Raw genomic sequence first — 27,786 nt, 5'->3', positions numbered from 1 at the left:
ACCACTACACCCACTCTCACTGTACCAAGAAACACAACATTAGAATGAAAACACAATCTGTCCAAAATTCTCAATTCTACAACAGCCAATCAAGGCACTTTGAGCAGGACAGGGTCATCACATCACAGTTTCACTTGACCACCGATGATACTGTCGTAGAGTTGCTCGTCCATTGGGACATAGGTTCTTTTCTGGTCATCGAGGAAGTAGAGTGGCTCTTGGATAGTCATTGGATTGAAACCCTCCTTCATCAATGTGACTTTATAATATTTAAAGGTTCCTGTGGTTTCAATCTGCTTCTGTAAGATAAGATTCACCATTAGGTTCTGCTTTAGAATTGGTTTCTCAAAGTCAAGACTGAATCAGTTTCCAGCTCAAACTGTGTGAACAGAGACCCCAGTCAGGGGCTGCTACACCATGGAGGGAGAGGGACGTTTACAGCAACACTAATCAAAGCTGTTCGAAATGACTGCAAAAAGCATCAATCCCCCTCATGGCAACTGTCAATACAGTTTTACATAGAAATGTGAACTCATCCTATTGATAAATACTGAATAGAAATGGTTGAGGTTGGGGGATGAGAAGTCCACATCTACAACATTACAGTGAACTCTAGGATAAAATTACAATCCCAATTCTATTTGTGTCACATGGTTTAACCTCACTTTAATCTTTAAACGGCCCAATTTAAAAATTGGGCAATTAAAACAATTCTTTTATAGCCCAATCTTAGTTCCAGAGAGAATGTGAAAAAAAACACTGATTGGAGAGAGGAGACTGCAGCTCAGAGAAGGTTATAATATAGACTGCATATGATATACATTAGGTAAAGGATATATGAGATAGAACATACACCATTTAGCCCCACAGTAAAAGATCAGAGATGGTCTGTCAGGAACAAAAACAAAGTTGCTGGAAAAGCTCAGCAGGTCTTTCAGCATCTGCGAAGGAAAAAAAAATCAGTAACATTTCAGGTCCGGTGACCCTTCCTCAGAACTGTTATGAATAGAATAGAATAGAACATTACAGCACAGTACAGGCCCTTCGGCCCTCGATGTTGGGCTGACCTGTCATACCAATCTCAAGCCCATCTAACCTACACTATTCCATGTACGTCCATACGCTCATCCAATGACGACTTAAAATGTACCTAAATTTGGCGAATCTACAACCGTTGCAGGCAAAGCGTTCCATTCCCTTACTACTCTCTGAGTAAAGAAACTACCTCTGACATCTGTCCTATATCTTTCACCCCTCAATTTAAAGCTGTGCCCCCTCGTGCTCGCCGTCACCATCCTAGGAAAAAGGCTCTTCCTATCCACCCTATCTAACCCTCTGATTATTTTATATGTTTCAATTAAGTCACCTCTCAACCTTCTTCTCTCTAACGAAAACAGCCTCAAGTCCCTCAGCCTTTCCTCGTAAGACCTTCCCTCCATACCAGGCAACATCCTAGTAAATCTCCTCTGCACCCTTTCCAATACTTCCACATCCTTCTTATAATGCGGTGACCAGAACTGTACACAATACTCCAAGTGCAGCCACACCAGAGTTTTGTACAGCTGCAGCATAACCTCTTGGTTCCGGAACTCGATCCCTCTATTAATAAAAGCTAAAACACTGTTTGCCTTCTTAACAGCCCTGTCAACCTGGGTGGCAACTTTCAAGGATCTGTGTACATGGACACCGAGATCTCTCTGCTCATCTACACTACTAAGAATCTTACCATTAGCCCTGTACTTTGCCTTCTGGTTACTCCTACCAAAGTGCATCACCTCACACTTTTTCCGCATTAAACTCCATTTGCCATCTCTCAGCCCAGCTCTGCAGCTTATCTATGTCTCTCTGCAACCTACAGCATCCTTCATCACTATCCACAACTCCACCGACCTTCGTGTTGTCTGCAAATTTACTAACCCGTCCTTCTACGCCCTCATCCAGGTCATTTGTAAAAATGACAAACAGCAGTGGACCCAACACCGACCCTTGTGGTACACCATTAGTAACTGGTCTCCAGGATGAACATTTCCCATCAACTACTACCCTCTGTCTTCTTTCAGCAAGCAAATTTCCGATCCAAACTGTTATATCTCCCTCTGTTAACCCGAATCGTTACCTGTGACTTTCTCTTCACAGATGCTGCCAGACCTGGTAAGCTTTTCTAGCAACTTCTGTTTTTGTTCCCGATTTACAGCTTCCACAGTTTTTTGTGTTTTTATTTGGTCTGTCAGACAATTCAGGACTAACCTGTACCCTGACAAAGCGGGGCCATGCGTAACTGGGGAGGTGAGTTCTCAGATATTCATACAGCTGTGACCTCTCCAACTTCCTTCCACTCTGCAGTTGAATGGCAGCCATTCCTATTCTACCTTCATGGCCTAAAAGACAGACAAAGGGTCAAATATATATCTTTGGTTATTAGATGTCACCTGTAGAAAGAACCTGAGGAATTGTAAAAGACACAGTTTGAGTTATTTATCATTTATTCTGACTGTCAGCTGATGTTTCTTTCAGAATGAATCTACCGGCTACATGAAACGGACAACAGTGTTTGCATTCGTTGCAATGCAGCTGAACCAAATCTGAAAGGTCACCTCCTGTAACATCAGCTAAAAGAGAACAAGTGCTCAGTACCAAGCCCTTACAATAAACAAAGTACAGCTCACTGTTAGAACTGCACTACAGAATGACTGTTGAGACAAAACAGATTCAACAGGGGGATTTGATGGAGTTTTCTTTTCCCCAGTTGCGGAGGTGGAGACTGGAGAGATTTAGAAATTGTTCAAAATAACAAAGTTCTACTGCCAACAATAAAATGAGGGGCTGAGGGGAGTTTATAACAACAACATACATTTATAAAGTACCTTGAATCCAGCAAAACTTTCCAAGGCAGTTTACACAAGCATAAATCAGACAATTATTTACTCCAACTCAAAAGGAGAGATTACAACAGGTGATTAAAGGCTCAGTCATTTTCTTTTAATTTAAAAGTTGGAGGGAGGAGACTCTGAGCCAGGAAACTCAACACCCCAGGCCTAAGGCAAGTAAAATCACAGCCAATGTTGGATCAAAGGAATTTGTACATTTCCAAGATTCAGAATTGACTGAGCAGTGAATATTAGGAGGGAGATTAATCAGATTCCCAGAACTGGCAGGATTAAACACAACTGGGTCGTATTCACTGGACTTTAGAAGGTTATGAGATGATTTGAACAAAATTTTCAAGATATTAAGGAACACCATATTAAATGTTAATATTAAAAGGTTATTTTGATAGATTTTTGTTGCCTAGAGGGAGGCATTAGGGACACAGGATAAAGACAGAGATACATGTTTCAGCCACATTGAATGATGGGACAGATCAAAGGAGTGAATGGCCTCCCCACATTTCTACATCCAGTGGGATCATTGAGATCTAATCATTTGTACAGCTGGAGGAGCTTACAGAGATAGAGGCAAGGCAATGTGGAGTTGTAAAACAACAATGCGAAATTTTTAAACTGAAGGTGTTGCTGAACCAAAAACCAATGTATAGAGTGGAGAGGGAACTTAGTGAGAGTCAGGTCCCAGGAAGCAGACCAAGACCAGGAGGATGGTGCCTGGTCAGGATGTGGAGGAGCCGTTGTTGGACCAGGGTGGACAAGGTCAGAAACCACACAGCACCAGGTTATAGCCCAACAGGTTTAGTTGAAAACACAAGCTTTCAGAACCTCGCTCCTGCTGCAGATGTTAGTGAGAGAGGTTGTGTCTGTGTGTCTGTCTGTGTGCGTGCACACACGCATGTGCATGAGTGTGTGTTAGTGTGTTCCACCTTAAACATATTGAAACAGCTATCCCCTACAGGCAAGCCCTATGCATACACAGGATCTGTTTGGATGAGGAGGTACGAGACAGACAGCTGTTGTTGAAGGAGGTCTCCATAGGAACTGGATACGATGCTCATCTCATTAATCGCTAGTTCCGACGTGCCACAGTGTAAAACCGTAGTGTCCTCCTCAGTAGACAGGTATGCGATACGTCCAGCATGGTACCCTTTGTCATCTAGTACTTCCTGGGAGCAAAGAAACTACACTATGTTCTTTGCAGCCTTCAACACATTATCGATGACGATGAGCACCTCACCAAGATCTTCCCCATGCCTCCACTTCTTGCCCTCAAACAACCACCAAACCTTAAAACACACACCCAGACACCCCTTCTTCCACCCCCCCCCCCCCCCCCCCCGCCCACTCACACCCACACATGAAGCTATGGGCTAAATTTGCAACTACAATTTTTTTTAAAACAAAAGCACACAATTTATAGACAGTCGGTCAATGTGGCGTTTCATAAATTCCTACTTTAGAAATAAAACCCAATCTGACTCCAAACCAAAACACAAACAGATTCTAAACAAGGTCTCACACCTAACATGCATTGTCTGACCCAAAATGTCACCTCTTCTTTACACTGATAAAACCTTTAGTTCTCTCAGGGCAGTAACACCAAAGGAATATGGGGATTTACAAATACATAATTAATTAAAAGCTTCTAACTAATTAAAGATTTAACAGTATCTTAGGCTTGTTTAGTACATCCTCAGCGATGTATTCCTTAGATCTTTTGCACGTGATTCTGTGTCTGACATTACCCCTCTCACTAACACCTATAGGAGAACATCACCAAAAGCTTCTGTTTTCACATAAACCTGTCAGACTATAACCTGGTGTCATGTGACTTCATCAGAAAAGCATTTCTAATGAAGGGTCTAGGCCCGAAACATCAGCTTTTGTGCTCCTGAGATGCTGCTTGGCCTGCTGTGTTCATCCAGCTTCACACTTTGTTATCTTGGATTCTCCAGCATCTGCAGTTCCCATTATGTCTGAAACAGGATTAGTCAATTCTGAATGGGTGATGGTTTCAGCAGGTGACTGGCAGAAGCAGGGAGCTGTAAACCAGGTGATGTTAGAGGTTGTGACCTCTCCTATGAGGTCAGCTGTTCAGGGAAGGTGACAGCCTGGTGACATTGTCATTGGAATATGAGTCCAGAGATCTGAGTTCAGATCAATAGTATTAATTCAATAAACAGCTGGAATTAAAAGTCTCATGATATCCAGTTAAAATTGTCAGGAAAAATCCTCCAATGTCCTTTAGGGAAGGGAGTTACTGTGTAACATGTAACTCCAGACTCTCAGCGCTGTGACTGACTCTTAACCAATTAGGGACGGACAATAAATGCTGCCTAATTAGTGACATCCTCATCTCATCCAGCCAGAAACAGTGACCGGACAGGTGGTTTCACAGTAGTGGGAGAGTAGCGGAAGAGGATTGTCAGAGGACTTAGGAAGATGGATAATAAAATGTGAGGCTGGATGAACACTGCAGGCCCAGCAGCATCTCAGGAGCACAAAAGCTGACGTTTCAGGCCTAGACCCTTCATCAGAGAGGGGGATGGGGTGAGGGTTCTGGAATAAATAGGGAGAGAGGGGGAGGTGGACTGAAGATGGAGAGTAAAGAAGGTAGGTGGGGAGGAGAGTATAGGTGGGGAGGTAGGGAGGGGATAGGTCAGTCCAGGGAAGACGGACAGGTCAAGGAGGTGGGATGAGGTTAGTAGGTAGGAGATGGAGCTGCTGCTTGGGGTGGGAGGAAGGGACGGGTGAGAGGAAGAACAGGTTAGGGAGGCAGAGACAGGTTGGACTGGTTTTGGGATGCAGTGGGTGGAGGGGAAGAGCTGGGCTGGTTGTGTGGTGCAGTGGGGGGAGGGGACGAACTGGGCTGGTTTTGGGATGCGGTGGGGGAAGGGGAGATTTTGAAGCTGGTGAAGTCCACATTGATACCATTGGGCTGCAGGGTTCCCAAGCGGAATATGAGTTGCTGTTCCTGCAACCTTCGGGTGGCATCATTGTGGCACTACAGGAGGCCCATGATGGACATGTCATCTAAAGAACGGGAGGGGGAGTGGAAATGGTTTGCGACTGGGAGGTGCAGTTGTTTATTGCGAACTGAGCGGAGGTGTTCTGCAAAGCGGTCCCCAAGCCTCCGCTTGGTTTCCCCAATGTATAGCGGACGCTTGGGGACCGCTTTGCAGAACACCTCCGCTCAGTTCGCAATAAACAACTGCACCTCCCAGTCGCAAACCATTTCCACTCCCCCTCCCATTCTTTAGATGACGTGTCCATCATGGGCCTCCTGCAGTGCCTCAATGATGCCACCCGAAGGTTGCAGGAACAGCAACTCATATTCCGCTTGGGAACCCTGCAGCCCAATGGTATCAATGTGGACTTCACCAGCTTCAAAATCTCCCCTTCCCCTACTGCATCCCTCAACCAGCCCAGATTGTCCCCTCCCCCCACTGCACCACACAACCAGCCCAGCTCTTCCCCTCCACCCACTGCATCCCAAAACCAGTCCAACCTGTCTCTGCCTCCCTAACCTGTTCTTCCTCTCACCCATCCCTTCCTCCCACCCCAAGCCGCACCCCCCGCTACCTACTAACCTCATCCCACCTCCTTGACCTGTCCGTCTTCCCTGGACTGACCTATCCCCTCCCTACCTCCCCACCTATACTCTCTCCACCTATCTTCTTTTCTCTCCATCTTCGGTCCGCCTCCCCCTCTCTCCCTATTTATTCCAGAACCCTCACCCCATCCCCCTCTCTGATGAAGGGTCTAGGCCCGAAACGTCAGCTTTTGTGCTCCTGAGATGCTGCTTGGCCTGCTGTGTTCATCCAGCCTCACATTTTATTATCTTGGATTCTCCAGCATCTGCAGTTCCCATTATCACTTAGGAAGATGGATAGCTTGTTTTTAGATAATTTGTCAAAGGACAGGATGTAGATAGGAGACAGGAAACAGGAGGGGGACCAGGAATATATCTAGTTGAGGGAACACAGTGCTGCAGCAGGCGAGAAGTCACAAAATGTCCACAATGGTGGTGACCACATGAGAACAGAAACAGTTGAGAATGGAGAGGGGTCGGAGAAGGATAGAGTGGGGCCTGTGGGGAAAGCGATAGAAAAGGTTGAAAAGCGTAAGAAGGGAAGGTTCACCACTATCACAGGTGGATATTCAGTAAAATGGCAGGAGCAGAAACCTGATTGAACTGATTCAAACATGGGAGTTTTGGGAAAGGTGGGAATGGATTTGGGAGGAGGTGGGATGTCTAGGAGCTGGTGGGGAAAGGGAGCTTGGAGCTGTGATGTTTGCAAGGACACAGAGTGGTGAAGGGTTAGTTTGTTCATGCAGTAGACTAATTGAGATGTCCATTACACCAACACGTCTCATACCTGGAACAGTTACTCCATATACACAGACGTCCTGAACAAAATCCAGCAACGACAGAATATCAGCCACTTCAGTAGTGGATACATTTTCCCCTTTCCATCTAAACATAAAAAAAGTTACTGAAAACACATACAAGTGAATTAAAATACTCCAATTCACAGACTCGTTCAGCTCTGCCTCAAATTGTTAGAGTGCTCAAATGCACAAATAAACATCCTTCAACAATCCTTCCCAATCTGACTCTTGCATCGTTTGAGTGAGAAATCTGGCATTTCCAATTTTTTAAAATTAAATAGCTATTTAGTCACTGTTTCTCTCTCTTGCATTTTCATATGAATTTCAAAAGCTTTACAAAGCCACATGCATCCACAAATCGGTAGGGATCGGGTCAAAGATTGTTTCTCTGAATGGGGAATCTGATTACTGAACATATAATCTCACATTCCCAGTGGGGAAACAGTATAGGGAGGCACCATCTATTATGAGATAACACCAAGTTACCTAGCAAATGATAGAAAATCCTTCTATTTTTATCTAGGTATTAAAGGACAAAATCTATGCAAATGAAACATTGATCATCAGAAACAGATCCTTGTACACACAGGTTTTACTTTGTATGTATCAACTTGAATAATCATATGACATCAGCATAGTGGGGTTAAAGTTCTTATTTCAAAGCTGTTCACATATGAGACCTACTTTTATTGTTAGAGATTTGGAATATATACTGACTTTCACTTTCAAAGGAAATTGTCAAAAGAATTATGATTCCATTGATGAACAATGGAAGCAGTTATCTATGGAATTTATAGAAATGCAGAAATGGAAAGCATCAGTTTGGGTCAAAGCCCCATGTGCCTCTGACCTGAATGTATCTCCAATTCTGTCTTTGAAGTAGATGAAATTGTCATTGTCAAGCATCATGAGGTCTCCACTGTTGAAGTACAGGTCTCCTTTGCAGAACACATCTCTCAGATGCTTCTGATTGGTTAGGACACTATTCCCTGCATACCCAATGAATGGGGCTTTGGGTGTAATTTTCGCAATAAGAAGTCCAGTCTCTCCTGCTAGGACAGTAAAATATCAGAAAACTCTGCAGTTTTCCACAAGTCATTAATGTTATAACTTTACAATCATTCAATACAATTCAAAATCTCCAGCACAACACAGACACTTGTAGACATTTTCAAAACAGGAAATGATGTAAAACTAAAATCACAAAATAAAACTTCAGTTGGAAATGCAAGCCACATTCGTCAGATCAGATTGGATCGGGTTGGAGGGAGAGGAATCTGCTGCCAAAGTTTGTCTTTTGTTTTCACAGACATTGTAAGCCTTCCTGTGAAATGACCAGCATTTCATGTTCAATTTATTTATAATTACAAAAAGTGTGTTGTTTTAAAAGCAATTTGACAGATGATCTGGCAAAAGCAACATGAAATCTTGTAGAAAATTTGTTAAGGAGGGATCCCATTTACAAACAGGATTGTTCAAAAGAAACAATGTAATTCAATGTTACTGACATCTGATCACACTTTGTGTCTTCTGTCCACCTTGGGGAAAAGCATTCACAATGTTTGGCAATTAAGGACCTTGTTTAGGAGTCATGATGGTATTCAGGATACCCTTTGCAGTATTCCTTAAAAGGCCAGTGTATAACAACTGTAAAGCCATCTAAGTTGTTAGGAAATATTATTTCTCACTTTCAGTGCATCAGACTGACTCCTCCTCATTCTCCAGGTTCTCATCTCTCAATATCTTAAAAAAAAGTTAATTGGATGTGGGTGATAAAATGTGAGGCTGGATGAACACAGCAGGCCAAGCAGCATCTCAGGAGCACAAAAGCTGACGTTTCGGGCCTAGACCCTTCATCAGAGAGGGGGATGGGGGGAGGGAACTGGAATAAATAGGGAGAGAGGGGGAGGCGGACCGAAGATGGAGAGTAAAGAAGATAGGTGGAGATAGTATAGGTGGGGAGGTAGGGAGGGGATAGGTCAGTCCAGGGAAGATGGACAGGTCAAGGAGGTGGGATGAGGTTAGTAGGTAGCGGGGGGTGCGGCTTGGGGTGGGAGGAAGGGATGGGTGAGAGGAAGAACCGGTTAGGGAGGCAGAGACAGGTTGGACTGGTTTTGGGATGCAGTGGGTGGGGGGGAAGAGCTGGGCTGGTTGTGTGGTGCAGTGGGGGGAGGGGACGAACTGGGCTGGTTGAGGGATGCAGTAGGGGAAGGGGAGATTTTGAAACTGGTGAAGTCCACATTGATACCATATGGCTGCAGGGTTCCCAGGCGGAATATGAGTTGCTGTTCCTGCAACCTTCGGGTGGCATCATTGTGGCAGTGCAGGAGGCCCATGATGGACATGTCATCTAGAGAATGGGAGGGGGAGTGGAAATGGTTTGCGACTGGGAGGTGCAGTTGTTTTTTGCGAACTGAGCGGAGGTGTTCTGCAAAGTGGTCCCCAAGCCTCCGCTTGGTTTCCCCAATGTAGAGGAAGCCGCACCGGGTACAGTGGATGCAGTATACCACATTGGCAGATTTGCAGGTGAACCTCTGCTTGATGTGGAATGTCATCTTGGGGCCTGGGATGGGGGTGAGGGAGGAGGTGTGGGGACAAGTGTAACATTTCCTGCGGTTGCAGGGGAAGGTGCCGGGTGTGGTGGGGTTGGAGGGCAGTGTGGAGCGAACAAGGGAGTCACGGAGAGAGTGGTCTCTCCGGAAAGCAGACAGGGGAGGGGATGGAAAAATGTCTTGGGTGGTGGGGTCGGATTGTAAATGGCGGAAGTGTCGGAGGATGATGCGTTGTATCCGGAGGTTGGTGGGGTGGTGTGTGAGAACGAGGGGGATCCTCTTGGGGCGGTTGTGGCGGGGGCGGGGTGTGAGGGATGTGTCGCGGGAAATGCGGGAGACGCGGTCAAGGGCGTTCTCGATCACCGTGGGGGGAAAGTTGCGGTCCTTAAAGAACTTGGACATCTGGGATGTGCGGGAGTGGAATGTCTCATCGTGGGAGCAGATGCGGCGGAGGCGGAGGAATTGGGAATAGGGGATGGAATTTTTGCAGGAGGGTGGGTGGGAGGAGGTGTATTCTAGGTAGCTGTGGGAGTCGGTGGGCTTGAAATGGACATCAGTTACAAGCTGGTTGCCTGAGATGGAGACTGAGAGGTCCAGGAAGGTGAGGGATGTGCTGGAGATGGCCCAGGTGAACTGAAGGTTGGGGTGGAAGGTGTTGGTGAAGTGGATGAACTGTTCGAGCTCCTCTGGGGAGCAAGAGGCGGCGCCGATACAGTCATCAATGTACCGGAGGAAGAGGTGGGGTTTGGGGCCGGTGTAGGTGCGGAAGAGGGACTGTTCCACGTAACCTACAAGGAGGCAGGCATAGCTGGGGCCCATGCGGGTGCCCATGGCCACCCCCTTAGGCTGTAGGAAGTGGGAGGAGTCAAAAGAGAAGTTGTTGAGTGTGAGGACGAGTTCAGCTAGGCGGATGAGAGTGTCGGTGGAGGGGGACTGGTCGGGCCTGCGGGACAGGAAGAAGCGGAGGGCCTTGAGGCCATCTCCATGCGGAATGCAGGTGTACAGGGACTGGACGTCCACGGTGAATATGAGGTGTTGGGGGCCAGGGAATTGGAAGTCCTGGAGGAGGTGGAGGGCGTGGGTGGTGTCACGGACGTAGGTGGGGAGTTCCTGGACCAAAGGGGAGAAAATGGAGTCCAGATAGGTGGAGATGAGTTCGGTGGGGCAGGAGCAGGCTGAGACGATGGGTCCCGCATTTCCCGCGACACATCCCTCACACCCCGCCCCCGCCACAACCGCCCCAAGAGGATCCCCCTCGTTCTCACACACCACCCCACCAACCTCCGGATACAACGCATCATCCTCCGACACTTCCGCCATTTACAATCCGACCCCACCACCCAAGACATTTTTCCATCCCCTCCCCTGTCTGCTTTCTGGAGAGACCACTCCCTCCGTGACTCCCTTGTTCGCTCCACACTGCCCTCCAACCCCACCACACCCGGCACCTTCCTCTGCAACCGCAGGAAATGCTACACTTGTCCCCACACCTCCTCCCTCACCCCCATCCCAGGCCCCAAGATGACATTCCACATCAAGCAGAGGTTCACCTGCACATCTGCCAATGTGGTATACTGCATCCACTGTACCCGGTGCGGCTTCCTCTACATTGGGGAAACCAAGCGGAGGCTTGGGGACCGCTTTGCAGAACACCTCCGCTCAGTTCGCAAAAAACAACTGCACCTCCCAGTCGCAAACCATTTCCACTCCCCCTCCCATTCTCTTGATGACATGTCCATCATGGGCCTCCTGCACTGCCACAATGATGCCAGCCGAAGGTTGCAGGAACAGCAACTCATATTCCGCCTGGGAACCCTGCAGCCATATGGTATCAATGTGGACTTCACCAGTTTCAAAATCTCCCCTTCCCCTACTGCATCCCTCAACCAGCCCAGTTCGTCCCCTCCCCCCACTGCACCACACAACCAGCCCAGCTCTTCCCCCCCCACCCACTGCATCCCAAAACCAGTCCAACCTGTCTCTGCCTCCCTAACCGGTTCTTCCTCTCACCCATCCCTTCCTCCCACCCCAAGCCGCACCCCCCGCTACCTACTAACCTCATCCCACCTCCTTGACCTGTCCATCTTCCCTGGACTGACCTATCCCCTCCCTACCTCCCCACCTACACTCTCTCCACCTATCTTCTTTACTCTCCATCTTCGGTCCGCCTCCCCCTCTCTCCCTATTTATTCCAGTTCCCTCCCCCCATCCCCCTCTCTGATGAAGGGTCTAGGCCCGAAACGTCAGCTTTTGTGCTCCTGAGATGCTGCTTGGCCTGCTGTGTTCATCTAGCCTCACATTTTATCATCTTGGAATCTCCAGCATCTGCAGTTCCCATTATCTCTAATTGGATGTGGGTATTACTGGCTGGGCCAGCATTTCTAGCCCCTGAAGAAGGTGGCAATGAGGTGACTTCTGGAACTGCCACAGTCCACATGCTACAGGTAGACCCAGTGATAAGGGAATTCCAAGATTTTAACGTGGAAAGAACGTTGGGATAATTCAGAAGTCAGAATGGTGAGTGGCTTGAGAAGGAACCTGCAGGTTGTGTGTTCCCTTGTATCTGCTGCCTGAGTCCTTGTAGGTGGCAGAGGTTGAAGGTTTAGCCCATCAAAGCAGTTTTGGTGAATGTATGCAGTACATCTTGTAGATGGAACATACTGCTGTTACTGAACACCAGTGATATGAATCTCATACAGTTGTTAAATCCCAACTGAACAAGATCTCACCAGAAGAATTTTGTTCGTGTTTGTTCAGTGTTACCAGACAGAGACAGATTATTGTCACTCAAACATTAATCTCTGTGAGGAGGGAGGAACATTGTAGAGGAATCTCTCATGAACAAACCATTACCTATAGCAACCTCAATGCAAAACATTACCTTTAGCAACCTCAATGCAGTGACCATTGGCATCTCGTACAGGTGCTTCCCGGTCAACATCATATTTAACCAGGTGAAATGGCATGAACATCTGAGGAGAAAAACGCAGTGGATTAGCTTAGTGTTAAAACCAGAAGATTATGTTCATGTTACAGTATTTGAATACAGGATGGAGCAACTAAAGAGAAAAATTCTTTAAAAAAGAGGAACCAAAGACACAGTAGATCAGCCCCTTAAAGCAGTGGAGTTGGGCAGATTTCTAAACGGTCAGTGGGAGTGGAATGCAGAAGGTCCTGACCCAGTTTTCAGCAGATCTCATTTTTCCTCCCCCAGTGATGGGTGGTGGCTCCAAGAACAGGTATTCCACATGCTGGAGATATTAAATAAAAGCAGAAATGTTGGAAATACTCAGCAAATCAGGCAGCAGCCGTGGATAGAGAAAGAAAGTTAATGTTTCAGGCCAATGATCTTCAGTCAATAAATTTACACTCAGTTCCTAGTGACAATGTCCTCCCAGCATTCTTAAATATAAAAGGAGCAACCTCTGTGCCAGAGTCCATAATGACAGCCAGTGTGGAAAATGATCCAGTGGAGAAAGTTACAGTTATTATTCTTTATTATTTCTGACAAAGTGTAACTGTGTCTTTTAACTCCTCATTAGCTTGGCAGAAGGAGGGGGAAAATGGGCCTGGAGCTTCCCTGAAACACAACAGATTTCTTACATTTTGGTAACCTCCAAAAGCAGTGAATAATTTACAACAGAAATGGTCCCCTTCATTAACTTACAATATTTCAACTATTGAACCCCAATTGGTGGTTTCACAAAACAAATTAATGTCTCCCTCACAAAAAGAATTACACAACCCAGAACAGTGCACCCACTGGCTCACCCATACTCCCATCAGACCACACTCCACCCCTGTCTCCCCAGTTTCCCTTCCATCCCACAGACACATACAGACTGGATAAGAATCTTGGAGAGCTTATTCCATAAAATCAGGACTGTTTAGGACAACGGTCAGGCTTTCAGGTCTGTAGAATATCAGTGAACTATTAACTGGAATCTATCATTGGATCAAACACAATATATTGTAACCACAAAAATCAATCTAATTCATCGTCCAATCACAGGGACTGTTCTTACTGCTGGGAGATATAATTAGAACTCCAACAGGAAGAATCAAAATGTGATTTTGAAGAATATATGAAAGATCATAAGAATAAAATTGTTGACAATTCAGATGAATTTGGTATGGCTTTTAAAAATGGATAATCTTTTTCAGGAAGCCAATATTTCCAGGCAATGGTCCATGCTATCCAATCAGCTGGGAGGTTTGTTGTGGTCACAACTCAAGATAGCCAGCTTTGTTTAAAATATTGCTCCTGGGAAGGTCAGAATTTGCTGCCCATCCCCAGGTGGTGAGCCACCGTAAGAATGTGAAGAGCTGTCAGCAGGAGGTAGCCATTTCATCCCACCATGCCTGCTCCACCATTTACTAAGATCATGATTGATCAGGTTGTGGCCTTAACTCCACTTTCCCAACGAATGGCGAGCTCCCCACATCTCACACCCCCACCCACCCCACAGTCCGCCCCACTGATTAACTCCATTGTCTATCAAAAATCTGTCTAGTTCAGCCTTGAGTAAATGCAATGACCCAGTCTGCACTGCCCTGGGGGAAAAAGAGGATTCCAAAATTTAATGGCCCTCAGAAAAGATTCTGCTTTACCCCAGTCTTGACTGGAAGACTAATTTTAAACTCTCCTTTTAGATTCCCCCATGAGCAGAAAGATTCTCTCAGCATCTGCCTGGTGTAGCCCCCATATTGCCCAACCCTAGACCCCTGCACCATATGCTTCAAAATGGTCACTTCCCATTGTTGTAAACTCTAAATGTGTTGACCTAACCTCATCAGATAAACCTCTTCATCCCCGGGATTCAACCGGAAACTTCAGTTTAGTCTTCAGATACCTATAAGTTTTTATTTAACAACATCCACTACATATTGTGCACTTCCTATCAACATTCTGTTTTGCAACGTATTCCTGTTTGCGAACACAGGCAATTCCCAAAATACTTCTGCTTAGTTTCAGCAGAATATAATTTAACACAGAAACTGGGCAGAAGGCATAATCTTTTCCATCGTAAACAAAAATCTTAATCCAAAAAAATAAATAAATAACAGCTAAAATCCAACTGGGATTTCAGGAGAACTCAAATCTACCTGATCGAATTATCAGGGCTGTATAATATTAACTTATTCAGCTCTGATCACCAAGACCTGGCCTTTGAAAGGTGCAAGTCCACAGTATAAAACTACCCCACAGCTCAACATGGCTCTGCGTCATTGAGAGTTACAAAGGTTAACAGCAACAAATGGAAATATCACATGGGTGAAGTAGAGGATCAATCTGAAATCAAGGTCCATGCAATGACTGAGCAATTTGATTTGGCAACACACAAGTCAGAGGGGGGGGAAAAAAGCATGATTCATACAGAAGTAGTTGAGAAAGGGAGAGGTGGAGGTGGGTGTAGAGCATGTGCTTGTTCATGTGGCCCTGGGCACCACACGAAATTCACAACTGGAATAGATTTAACTGAATCAGAGTGCGACTGTGATAAAGAACACTGCTCCTATGCCCTTGATCTGTGTCACAGAATTTCTGAGTGTCTTAATCACAGCGTGAAGAAAAAGAGGCAAGATGTCAAGGCTTTTTGCACTGTAGACAAGAACGCCAAATTTCAAGGGGAAAGCAACAATTTACAGTGTTAGACAGAAGGAAACGGTTGCATTGACAGGCAAGTTGGATGTTAGTGTCTGTTTAAAGCCTGTAAAATGGGGATAATGCAATCATATTTCTGGGCCAAAGAGTGGGCACTTTACAGCACATTTTGTTCTAGATCCAATCACTGTGGGACCTGACCCAAGCAGATTTGGTGGATGAGAATGGAAGGAGCTTTACTCTGCACCATCCCCTCCTACAGCTCTCCTACCACAGCAGCACTGGCAACACTGCACCATGTCCAAGTTGTACTGATGAGATCTGCGTGAGTGGCAGCAGAATGGATGCAAACTGAGGAAGAAAGAAGGCGGTACGTGATGAGCCTGAGGACTCTCAAAGTCATTCTGCACAGAAAGAGGCCATTTGATCCACTGAGTCCAGAACTGAAGAGGAGTTTAAATCAAATGAGGTCTAGCAGAGACTGACAGGAGTACTTGGCATTTCGATGACTTAACTATAGCTGATGTCACAGGAAATGTTAATTTTAACCATTAATTGTTTCTACTCTCTGCACAATTGTCAGCCACCCATTGGGATTAAAAAAAAACTTGCTTTCTTACCCTGGTGAAAACGCTGGTCCGCCCTGATGCACCGATTTTGCCCACGTTATTAAAGAAGCCAACATTTCCTTCAGTGGCACCATAAAACTCACAAACTTGGATGTTTCCAAATCGATTTAAAAACTCCTTCCAGACATCTGGCCTTGCACCATTCCCCAAAGCCAGCCTCACCTTGTGATCTCTTTCATCGCTTTTCTACAAGCAAAATGCAATCATTGAAACAAAAGAGGAATGTATATTTTAATTCTGCAAGAGAAACTAGGCTTTGCATCTGAATGTGTAGTTGCAAAAGCTAGCCAAATATAACTGATGAAGGGTCTAGGCCCGAAACGTCAGCTTTTGTGCTCCTGAGATGCTGCTTGGCCTGCTGTGTTCATCCAGCCTCACATTTTATTATCTTGGAATCTCCAGCATCTGCAGTTCCCATTATCTCAAATATAACTGGCTCAGCCAGAATCCAGCACCAGTGGAAACAGGAGAGAGATAATGGGAACTGCAGATGCTGGAGATTCCAAGATAATAAAATGTGAGGCTGGATGAACACAGCAGGCCAAGCAGCATCTCAGGAGCTGATGAAGGGTCTAGGCCCGAAACGTCAGCTTTTGTGCTCCTGAGATGCTGCTTGGCCTGCTGTGTTCATCCAGCCTCACATTTTATTACCAGTGGAAACAGGAATCTGTTTGTGCCATATTGCCATAGTAACAGACCCTCGTTAGGCAAACATATTGTCACATTGAACTATTGTGAAAGCTGGAACATTTTGCAAGTTCCTCTTTCCATTGCCAGAAGCTCCAGCAGTGAGAGTGACAGAAATAATGTTACGGGAACATTTTCAAATTTAGTTTTAAGTCAGAAGCAGTCCTGATAGGCAGATTTTACTTCATTTCTGTGGGTGAGGAGCCTTTGCTCTAATGAATTGGAAGAACAACCTCAGAGAGGCTACAACAGCTTCAGGACATTTTCTGAGGTGGTCCATTCAGCCTGGCTGGCTGTGCTATAGTCAGTACCACTCCAACCAAATGGCCTTTACCAGAACCTGACAGCTTCCAGAAAACTTGCTTTCCATTTACATTTAGATTTTACTGTCACGTGTACTCAAGTGCAGAAGCACACGAGTACAGTGAAAAGTGTATAATGTTACCACACACAGCGTCATCTTAGAGACAAAGGTACCTAGGTACAAAAAAATCAAGGTAGAAATTAGTTGGAGAACAGAGTTAAAAAGTTAAACATTACCTTCATAGAATAAGTAGAAAACAAAAGAAATAAGGTAATAGTTAGTACTAAAATCCTTTTTAATACAGAAGTAGAAAATTAAAGGAATGAGATTTAAAATTCAACAGTCTACGTAAAGTCCTCTGCTTAGAGCACTGTTCAGGGACCTCAACTGCCTGTTCTCGGTGTCGGTGCCGCGGGTACCAGCAAAAAAAAACAAATCGAGGTTTTAAAATCCTTCTTTAAAAAAACATATTCTTTAGCAGGACGTGGACATCTCTGGCTGGGTCAACAGCTTCATCAAGGACAAACTTAAATTCATCATTTTGTAATTTTTATAAAAGGATGATTCCATTCTCCTTCAGGTGTGCTGCAGGCTATCCTCGCACCCAGGAAATTCCCATGGAACTTGATGCCTATTGCTTCATTCAAACACAGCCCAGTTTTCAAAACACGAGAAAGGAGACTACACAATACTGCCAGGTGATGCCATCAGACTGGGAGTGACTTGGGAACATACCAACAGCTCCCAACCAGCGTATTCCTCAGAGATCATAACCAGACCAGATTCTGCTACGTTTCTCACTTGTGCAAGTGTTCACCTGACAGGCCCCAAGCAATCAAATGTATCCAACGATTGCAATTAAATAAAAGCTGAAAAGTTGATCATGAGATTGCTGCACAACTGGCTCATATAACCAAGTATAGGAGTCGGGACGTCATGTTGATTTGAGGATATTGTTGAAGCGACTTTTGGAGTACAGCATACTCTGGTCCACCTGCTATAGGAAGGATATGATGATACTGGAGAGGGTTCAGCAAAGATTTACCAGGATGTTACTGGGAATGGAGGGTTTGAGTTCTAAGCAGAGGCTGGGTAGGCTGGGACTTTTCTCACGGGAGTGTAGAAGGTTGAGTGGTAACCTTGTAGAAGTTTATAAAATCACGAGGGGCATAGCTCATGTGAACAACAAATGGTCTTTTCCCTATGGTGGGGGTGTTCAAACTAAGGGGCACATTTCAAGGCAAGTGGAGAAAGATTTAAAAAGGACCTGAGAGGCTTCTTTTTCACACTGACAGTGGGTCACATGTGGAATGAACTGCCAAAGTGGTGGATGCAGGTTACAGGCACAACATTGAAAAGACGTTTGGACAGGAATGTGAATAGCGATGGTTTAGAGGGACATGGACCAAACACAGACATGTGGGACTGGTTTAGTCTGGGAAACTTGGTGGTGTGCACAAGTTGGTCTGAAGGGTCTGTTTCCATGCCGTATGACTGTACAAAAATGTTCATTTCAGCATCAGCCTCAGTCCAGACTGCCTCCTGGCCAGACCTTCAGCTTTCTGGCTATTGTACAATATATGATGACACCTTTGTACAACAATAGCTCCAAAAAAGGCAAGCAAATCTAAATTATTTCAGCAATGAAGGCTTAGAATGGAGGGGGCAAGTCTTTTTTTTAAAAACTCTCCTACTCCCAAACTCCCACATTAAATAATGACAGCAACTCTTGATGTTAAACAGGTTTCATAGAAAGGAATTTCTTGGGTAGGAATCAGTTGGTGTAGGTAGGGCCACAATGAACATGGTGGATGGGAATGACTTCCAGCTCCAATCACATGGGTTCTCTTTGCTGTTGGAATCTCTCGGCCCCTCCCCCAGACACAGACACACACAGACAGATAACAGGCACCAGACAATGTGGGGCGTGTCACTTGATCAAGCACTGCTGTTAGATTTACCTTTGGAACATTACAGAGGTAGCGTAACACCTCCCCAATGTACTGGATAACAGTGACATCATACTGCCTGCAGTCATCCCAGAACTGGCTTACAGAAAACTTACGACGTAAGACAACAGTTGCCCCTGTCAAAGAAAAGGAAGAAAATAGAAACATGATTATTCTCCACTTTTCTGCATTCCCAGATTATCTCACAATGAAATGGGAGCAATTAATTTAAGTAATAGTTATTGCCCACTACTGAAAGCAGCTGTTTATTAAATATTATGACTCCTATATGTGCTGATGTGCCAACCACTACCACCTTATGGTTGGGGCAATTCGCTGCTATCACCCCCATTCCTTTACTGGTTCCAAGGGCCTAGGTGCAGATGGTAATGAAGATACTTCCCCTGGGATGCTGGCCATTCCTATGGAGTGGGAGGACAGAGCAGAGAGTTAGGGCTCAGCAGGGATCCAAGCCACATCAAACAGAGGCTGGTCATCAATGAGTTAAACGATGGGGACGTGAACAAAGATTGAAGATACTGACCTCATCAGTGGGTAAACCCCTGGCCACCTCCGTAACAGAATCTTATCGAAGCAGTGGAGAGATCCACTTTCCCTCATCCCAATCAGGGACAAGGCCGCTGAAATGATAACGGAGGTGCCGGTGTTGGGCTGGGGTAGTCAAGGTCAAAAATTGCATGACACCAGGTTATAGTCCAACAGGTTAATTTGAAGACCCAAGCTTTTGAAGTCTCGCTTCTTTTTCAGGTGTCAGGATTGAGACTCCAAAAGCTTGTATATTCAAATTAACCTACTGGACAATGCTTTGGCACATTGTGTTCGAAAGGTTTATTCAAAATTTCTAGGCAAACATCCATAGCTTGGGGAGAGTGGGGGAGAGGGCAGAGTCGGGGAGAGGGCAGAGTGGGGCAAAAAAGTGGGAGAAGAAAGGGCGGAGAGCTTTTTTTTTAGTTTTACTTTGTTTTGGGGTAGTTCTGTAAAGTCTTTGAATGAAGATGGTTGTATATAGCAGTGCTCTTGAAAGTGGGAGAATATAGCAAAACTAGATTCCTTAGAGTAAGGAGTTAGTGATAGTAACAAATCAGAGTGTTGAGAAAAAGCCTTAACGAGGTTATTTAAAGTTAGGTATGTTTAAGTTTACATGTATGATGGCTCAAGGAAGAAGCTATCAACATTTCCCTTTCAGGAGTTAAGGTAATACTTACCTTAAGCCTCTGAAGGTGTTTAGGATTTTTTCTCTGGCATGAATACTGTAAAAAGGGTACTTTTCTGTATTGTACAAGGATTGTTTTGGAACTTGTAACAGTGTGTTTTGGGATTAATGGAATTATACTTTTACTGTGTGTTTAGACATCTTTGAATTTGTGTGACATTATCATTGGGTTTATTCTATTTCATCTTAATTTGTTTTGGTGAACAAACTTCTGCTTAATTGTTAAAACAAAATCTGCAAATTGCATGTTTATTTTTCATTAAGAGTTGACTTCATAAAACCAAAGCAAAACAAAAAAAATGATTGTGATCAAATGCGTCTCAGTCTGGGATTAAACATGTCGGTAACAAAATCAGCTGGAGCCAAGACCCCAAGGGGGCAGAGATCCTGCCCAGTGAGAGCTGCCAAATCAGTTAGAGGGTGGCACATGATGACCGCTACGGAGGCAGCTGTGGCTACTGCTGGCAGAGTGCTCCCAGAGTTCCAGCGTCACACACAGTGGGGAGTGATGACGGTGGGTTTGTACGAGGAGGGGTGGTGGGCAGGGGAGCTGGAAACAGGGGAAGAAGTTTGGCTCCCAGTGGGCACCCACTGCCCAATGTCCAGTTGCTCAATCACTGACTGCCTTAGGTCACCCCACCTCGAGGTGACAAGTTACCCCAAGGGTAGCAACTGTTGGGGAAACTGCAGAGTCACAGACCCTCCTGCAGATGGGTTAACCCCATCCATGCAGGCTCAGGCCTATAAGAGAAGAGATTCTTAATCAACCACTTAAGGGTCTCAAGAAGTGGCAGGGAACAGGCCTACTGTCCCGTCTGGATCGTCCTGCTGGAGGTTTGTAAGGCAGCAGGGAATGGGTGTACCACCACTGCGTTGAAGTATGTGCCTTCCCACCTCCAGAAACAGCAGGTCTCGACTCAATGTGCTGTGAACCACAGGAGTGTAACTCATTTGTTCAAACCTGTTTGGTACGGGAAAAAACTTTCAAGCAAACGTAAAAGGAAAGGACAGTATGATTTTTCAAAAAAGGTCAAGACCCACCAAAAAATTATTTTAAACAGTATTCATGCTCAACATTAACAGGTAGGTTTCAAAATGTAATGCTTTGGGAATTCTGCCACCTCCCCTATTCCAGCAGATGGGAAACTGGGAGAGCTGCCAGGGACGAATCCTTGAAGCCTTTCATATCCAGGATTGCCCCACTCTAATGCTGACATCACCCAGCAAATCTCATGGCCATTTCACACAATGTTCCAAATTCAGACAAGAAAATCTTTTCACATTCTCTCTCCAGTCCTGAACTGTCTGTCACTCTGTGGCTCGAGTTCTCTGGTTCCTCCCTTTTTTAGAAAGGTCTCTTGCAGTCTCTCTCAGGGTCTCTCTCTCTCTCCCTCCCTCTCTTGATGTGACACAGGCAGTTTGCTCTTTATTGTCTCTTTGTACTGAATTTCTTACAGTCTCTAGAACAGCTTTAATGAGATTATTCAAAAGGATTGAGTTTTTTCTGCATTCCAAAGGCCCACTGGCTAGTAAACAAACAAACAGAAGGAGAAATCTTCAACCCTGACCTCTGGATTTATTATTAACAAAATGCTGTACTTTAGACCAAAGGGCTTCACTTTTTTTCTCTGTGGTATCAAGAAGCTCATTTTAAACAGCTGAGGTGAAAAAGGAGGGAAGCAAAGAACAGAAAAGGAGTTGAGACCATCTCAAGGAAATGGAACAGGGTTAAAACCATAAAAGGAGCAAATTTAGATTCGGCAACCTACCTGCATAAATGCAGCCACAGATTCCAACCATGGAACCAGCACTGTGATAAAGAGGTAGAGTGGTATAAATCACATCATTACTGTAGATACCACAAGTTGCAATGAACGAAGCAAAAAGATGTGCTCGAGAGTGAGTGATGATGGCAGCTTTGGGCAAACCTTTAAACCCCAAAAATAAAAGAATCAAATCATAATACAGCCACCAATTGAATCCTCTGGTTCAGTGAAGAAACCATCACTACACAAACAGCTGGAACATGAAGCAATCCTAAAGATCCATCACACTGTGACATTAAAAATGATTTAATTATTTATCCTTTTGTTTAATCACTTCAAACACAGTCAATTTTTCACTGCTGTAGCAAAACTGTCCAAGTTTCAATGACACAAAATACCTAATAAGCATGTATTATTTACAAGATATAAGACAGAGAAACACTGGGCAGGTTCTAGAATAAGTAGAGATACCTGTTGTTCCGGAGGTATAGATATAAATAAAGGGGCTTTTGAAGGTAACGTGTGATCGGAGGGACAAAGGCAGTGGCTGGTCAGATGCAGCTTGAATTTCATCATTCCCAATGCTTTCTATGGTACATTCGTCATCCAAAATTAAAACAGTGACATTGTTCTCTCTTAAACTGGGCAGTACATCCTCCACTGAACACCTCAGGTCTGCAAAATACACAATAATCAATATTCACTGTGTACAGATCAGTATGTTTATAATGAGCCTATCCCAAACATGACAGGAAATATGATGCTCACAGAGTATACATCACAAACATATTCCAGCTATAATGCCTGCATACACCAAAAGTTTACTAAAATGTTTGAGTTTCTAATGATTGATTGAAAGGTTCACAACAAGATTTCTAAACAAATTCAGAGTAATGTTGACAAGGCACTTATAAAGGTCAGAAATGAGGATGTTCACTGATGATTGCACAATGTTCAGCAACATTCGCAACTCCACAGATATTGAAACAATCAAGACCTATACAATATCCAGGCTTGGGCTGACAAATGGTAAGTAACATTCATGCCACACACATGTCAAGCAATGACTATTACTAATAACAGTCTCCCCACCATCCCTTGACAGTCAATGGTGTTACCATCACTCAATCACTCTTTATAGGAAAGATGTGGATGCTTTGGAGAGGGTTCAGAGGAGGTTTACCAGGATGCTGCCTGGACTGGAGGGCTTATCTTATGAAGAGAGGTTGACTGAGCTCGGTCTCTTTTCATTGGAGAAAAGGAGGAGGAGAGGGGACCTAATTGAGGTATACAAGATAATGAGAGGCATAGATAGAGTCGATAGCCAGAGACTATTTCCCAGGGCAGAAATGGCTAGCACGAGGGGTCATAGTTTTAAGCTGGTTGGTGGAAAGTATAGAGGGGATGTCAGAGGCAGGTTCTTTACGCAGAGAGTTGTGAGAGCATGGAATGCGTTGCCAGCAGCAGTTGTGGAAGCAAGGTCATTGGGGTCATTTAAGAGACTGCTGGACATGCATATGGTCACAGAAATTTGAGGGTGCATCCATGAGGATCAATGGTCGGCACAACATTGTGGGCTGAAGGGCCTGTTCTGTGCTGTACTGTTCTATGTTCTATGTTCTAATCCCTCACTACAACATCCTTGGGGTTACGATCAACCAGAAGTCAATTCAGTTTGCCATATAAACAGAGTGACTGCAAGAACTGGTCAGCAACTAGGAATACTGTGATGAATAACTTCCCAAATCCGGTCCATACCTATAAAGGCACAAGTCAGGAGTGTGATGGAATACTCCCCACTTGCCTGGATGGATGCTGCTCCAATAACTCTCCAGAAGCTTGACACCATCTGGGACAAAGCTACCCACATGATTGGCATCACATCCATAAGTATCCACTCCCTCCACCACTGAAGCTCATTAACAGCAGTGCATGGTATCTGCAAGATGCACTGCAGAAGTTCACCAGGGATCCTTAGACAGCACCTTCCAAACACATGACCACTTCCAGCTAGAAGGACAAGGGCAGCAGGTACATGGGAACACTGCCTCCAAGCTACTCACCATCCTGACTTGGAAACATATCGCTGTTCCTTTAAGGGCATTATGGATCAACACACAGCAGGAGGACTGCAGCGGTTCAAGAAGGCAGCTCCCCTCCACCTTCTCAAGGGCAACTAGGGATGGGCAATATATGTTGCGCAGCGCGCAATGCCGACATCCCATAACCAAATTTTAACAATTAGAAGATAAAGTAGAGAAAAGTTTGCCCGTTGTGTTTTAGGGTCAGCAATGTGTGCGTCAGGGAGAGGTAGAGTGAGCCAGAATGTAGCCTCGCTTGGGTCTGACAGGGCCATGTTTCCCTTGTGATGATGTGGTCATCAGTTCATTCTGTAAGGAGTGGTGAGGAAAATGGAGACTGTGCTGATGGGAACAGGCAGGAACTGACTGTCCTGCTGTTACTGGACAGCTTTCATTCCTGGCAATATCCCAACACAGAAACACGCAAAGTAGGTGTGGGATGAGGCCTTTCGGCCCTTCGAGCCTGCTGCACCATTCAATATGGTCATGGCTGATCATGCAATCTATCCCACCATTCCCACTTTGTCTCCATACCCGTTGATCCCTTTAGCTGCAAGGCCCAATTCCCGCTCCCTCTTGAATATATCTGATGAATTGGCCCCAACAGCTTTGTGGGGTGAAGAATGCTGCAGGTTCGCAACTCTTCCTCTAAAACGCCTTCCACTGCCTTGTCTCCTCTCGGTCCACTGGTTCCCCTCCACTGACACTCTCATTTTCTTGGCTGAACTGGTCCTCACTCTCAACAATTTCTCCTTCGATTCCTCTCACTTCCAAACAACCCAGAGGGATGGCCATGGGCACCCACACGGGCCCCAGCTGTGCTGCCTCACTGTAGGATTTGTGGAACAGTCTCTCTTCGGCAACTACACCAGTAGCATCCCTCACCTCTTCCTCCACTACATTGGTGACTGCGTTGGTGCAGCCTCATCCTCCCACGAGGAGCTCAAGCAGTTTATCAACACACTCCACCCCACCCTCAAATTCACCTGGACCATTTCTGACACCTCCCCCCTCTTCCTGGACCCCTCCGCCACCATCTCTGGAAACTGACTCACCACCGACATCCATTTTAAACCTACTAACTCCTACAACTATCTCAACTATGCCTTCTCTCACACAACCTCCAGGAAAAATGCTATCCCAAACACCTAACTTCTCTGCCTCCACTCCCAGGATGAAGCATTCCACTCCAGGGCATCCCAGATATCCTCCTACCTTTGACACTGGAATTTCCCCTCCTCTGTAATTAAGGACACCCTCAACTGTATGTCTTCCATTTCCCACATGTCTGCCCTCAAACACCCTCACCCCAACTAGGGCAGAGTACCTTTAGTCCTCTCGTACCATCCTACCAACCTCTGAATCCAATGTATCATCCTCCAACACTACTGCCACTTATAATCAGACCCCACCACAAAAAAGATATTTCCTTCCCCACTCCTGTCCGCTTTCCACAAAGACAATTCAGTCTGTGACTGCCTTGTCAGCTCCACACTCTCCACCAACCCCTCAGCACACCCAGTACCTTTCCCTGCAACTGCAGGAGGTGCTACACCTGCCGCGACACCCCTCTTCTACCTGCAAGGGCCCAAACAATCCTTCTAAATCTGGCAAAGATTCACCTGCACTTCACCTAGCCCATCTACTGCACGCGTTGCTCCCGATGTGGTCTACTCTACGCCAGGGAGACCAAATGCAGACTTGGGGACCAGTTTGTCGAGCATCTGTGCTCTGCATGCACCAACCAACCTGACTTTCCAGTTACCAACCACTTTAACAGCCCCTTCCACTCCCCTGGTGACATGACCATCCTTGGCCTCCTCCACTGTCAGAGTGAGGCCAAACGTAATCTGGAGGAACAACACCTCATATTCCGCCTTTGGAGGTGATGCCCCAAAGGCCTGAATATTGACTTCACCAGCTTCAAAATCTCTCCTCCCCCAACCTTATCCCATATGCAGCCCTCCCGCTCCTGACCTAATCTGTCCGTCTTCCTACTCAGGTATTTACTCCACCCTTCCCACAGACCAATCACAATAACCCCTATCTGAATGCACCTATCACCATCTCGCCTACCCTTAGCACACACCACACCACCTCCCCTTCAATGCATTCCTGGGCTGCCTGCCCTGGTCCTGACCAAGGGCTTCAACTAGAAAAATGGTGATTTTTCTGTTTCTGGAATGCTGCCTGGCCTGCTGTGCTTTTCCAGCCTCACACCTATAGACTCTCACTTCCAGCATCTGCAGTTGTTATCATCTCTGAGTGAAGGAATTCATCTTCATCTCGGTCCTGAATGGCTTATTCTTTGACTGTGGCCCCCTAGTTGTGGGCTTCCCCAACATTGGGAACATTCTCCACATGTGTAGCCTGTTCAGTTCCATCAGGAGATTAGAAAACTCTATGAGATTCCCCCTCATTGTTCTAAATTCCAGGAAGTACAAGCCCAGTTGATCCAGTCCTGCCATCCCAGGAATCAGTCTGGTGAACCTTCGCTGGATTCCCTCAATAGCAAGAACGTCCTTCCTCAGACTAGGAGACTAGAACCACACACAACACTCAAGGAGCGACCTCACCAAGGCCCTGCATAACTGCAGCAAGAGCGAACCCACAGAGAAATGACTGCATTCTCTGTTTCACACCTAGAGACCCAGAGTTGCCAGCGGTTTGCTCGGACCTGGGAGCTGCTTTTACAATTTGAAAGTTCCTCACCTCCACCGACGATGAGCACTTGGGAGGCACAGCACTTGAAACAATGAAGCAGGGATTTGCCCTTGATGTTGAAGTTGAGGAAAGCCACAGGGCAGCCGAGTTTAGCGAGAGCCAACCAGACGGAGACAAACAGCGGAGTGTTGCTGAGGAGGATCGCTACACAGTGACCGCGCTGGAGCCCAGCCCGGCGCTGCACGATTCTCGCCACTTGGTTGCTCTGCCTGTCCAGCTCCGAGTAACTGAGAGTCCGGCCCTCAAACTGCACAAACGTTTTGTTTGGGGATTGTCTCACTCTCTGGAGGAACACATCCAGCAATGTGACCGGGGGCTGCTTCCTCTTGTAAATCATCACCCGTATGGCCAGTGTGACCGCTCGGTAGAAGTTTCTCAAATCGTGCCCCAGGTACGGGAACCAGGAGCGGAGCAGGAGGCCACTCAGCAGGAGGGCCAGAAGGAAGCCGAGGAGAACCTGCATTGTTGCCGGGTCGAGCGGGGCTCACAGCATCTGAAACTTCCCCAAACTGAGAACTAGCCGTCACCCTGGCGGCTCGCCTCCAGGAGGCGGGAGATTCCTGCTGGGGGCTGGGTGCAGGGAGGGAAACCGGGCACTCCCTCCCACAGCCTCACTGACCCTGCTCCCCAACACAATTCCTGCATTTGCACCGAATCAGCATTAACCTGGGAAATACAGACCCTCTACATTTACACAGCATGGCCACTCGGCCCGTCTGTGCACTGCTGCTCCAGGTTCCACACAAGACCCTCCCGTTCCCCTTCATCTCAGCCAATCAATATCTGTGCGAGATAAAGTGTGGAGCTGGATGAACACAGCAGGCCAAGCAGCATCAGAGGATGAGGAAGGCTGACGGTTCGGGCCTAGACCCTTCTTCAGAAAAGGGAGATGGGGGAGAGGATTCTGAAATAAATAGGGAGAGAGGGGGAGGCGGACTGAAGATGGATAGAGGAGAAGATGGGTGAGGAGGTAGGGAG

General features: G+C 46.0%; 1 protein-coding gene across 1 annotated transcript; it reads right to left on the bottom strand.

Moving 5' to 3' along the window:
• Positions 1-27,350, bottom strand: LOC125467150 (long-chain fatty acid transport protein 2-like). Its single transcript, XM_059639214.1, has 10 exons — positions 26,797-27,350; positions 22,475-22,678; positions 22,007-22,165; positions 19,016-19,140; positions 16,055-16,249; positions 12,711-12,801; positions 8,128-8,326; positions 7,265-7,362; positions 2,248-2,378; positions 1-299 (listed from the first exon to the last, which is right to left on the bottom strand). Exons 1-10 carry the CDS (start codon positions 27,269-27,271, stop codon positions 123-125), a joined length of 1,854 nt encoding a protein of 617 aa, XP_059495197.1. The 5' UTR covers positions 27,272-27,350; the 3' UTR covers positions 1-122.
• Between the last annotated feature and the right edge of the window lie 436 nt (positions 27,351-27,786).

Source organism: Stegostoma tigrinum, chromosome 33 (assembly GCF_030684315.1).
Source record: "Stegostoma tigrinum isolate sSteTig4 chromosome 33, sSteTig4.hap1, whole genome shotgun sequence".
NCBI lineage: Eukaryota > Metazoa > Chordata > Chondrichthyes > Orectolobiformes > Stegostomatidae > Stegostoma > Stegostoma tigrinum.
Note: the sequence above shows the minus strand (reverse complement) of the source record. Positions and strands in the feature narration are given on the sequence as shown.

Excerpts from the sequence above, each read along its gene's own strand:
- LOC125467150 (XM_059639214.1), bottom strand. The coding sequence starts at position 27,271 with ATGCAGGTTCTCCTCGGCTTCCTTCTGGCCCTCCTGCTGAGTGGCCTC. Across the intron at positions 22,679-26,796 it reads AGTGCTCATCGTCGGTGGAG|ACCTGAGGTGTTCAGTGGAG; the intron begins GTGAGGAACTTT and ends TGTATTTTGCAG. Across the intron at positions 12,802-16,054 it reads GGACCAGCGTTTTCACCAGG|ATGTTCATGCCATTTCACCT; the intron begins GTAAGAAAGCAA and ends TTTTCTCCTCAG.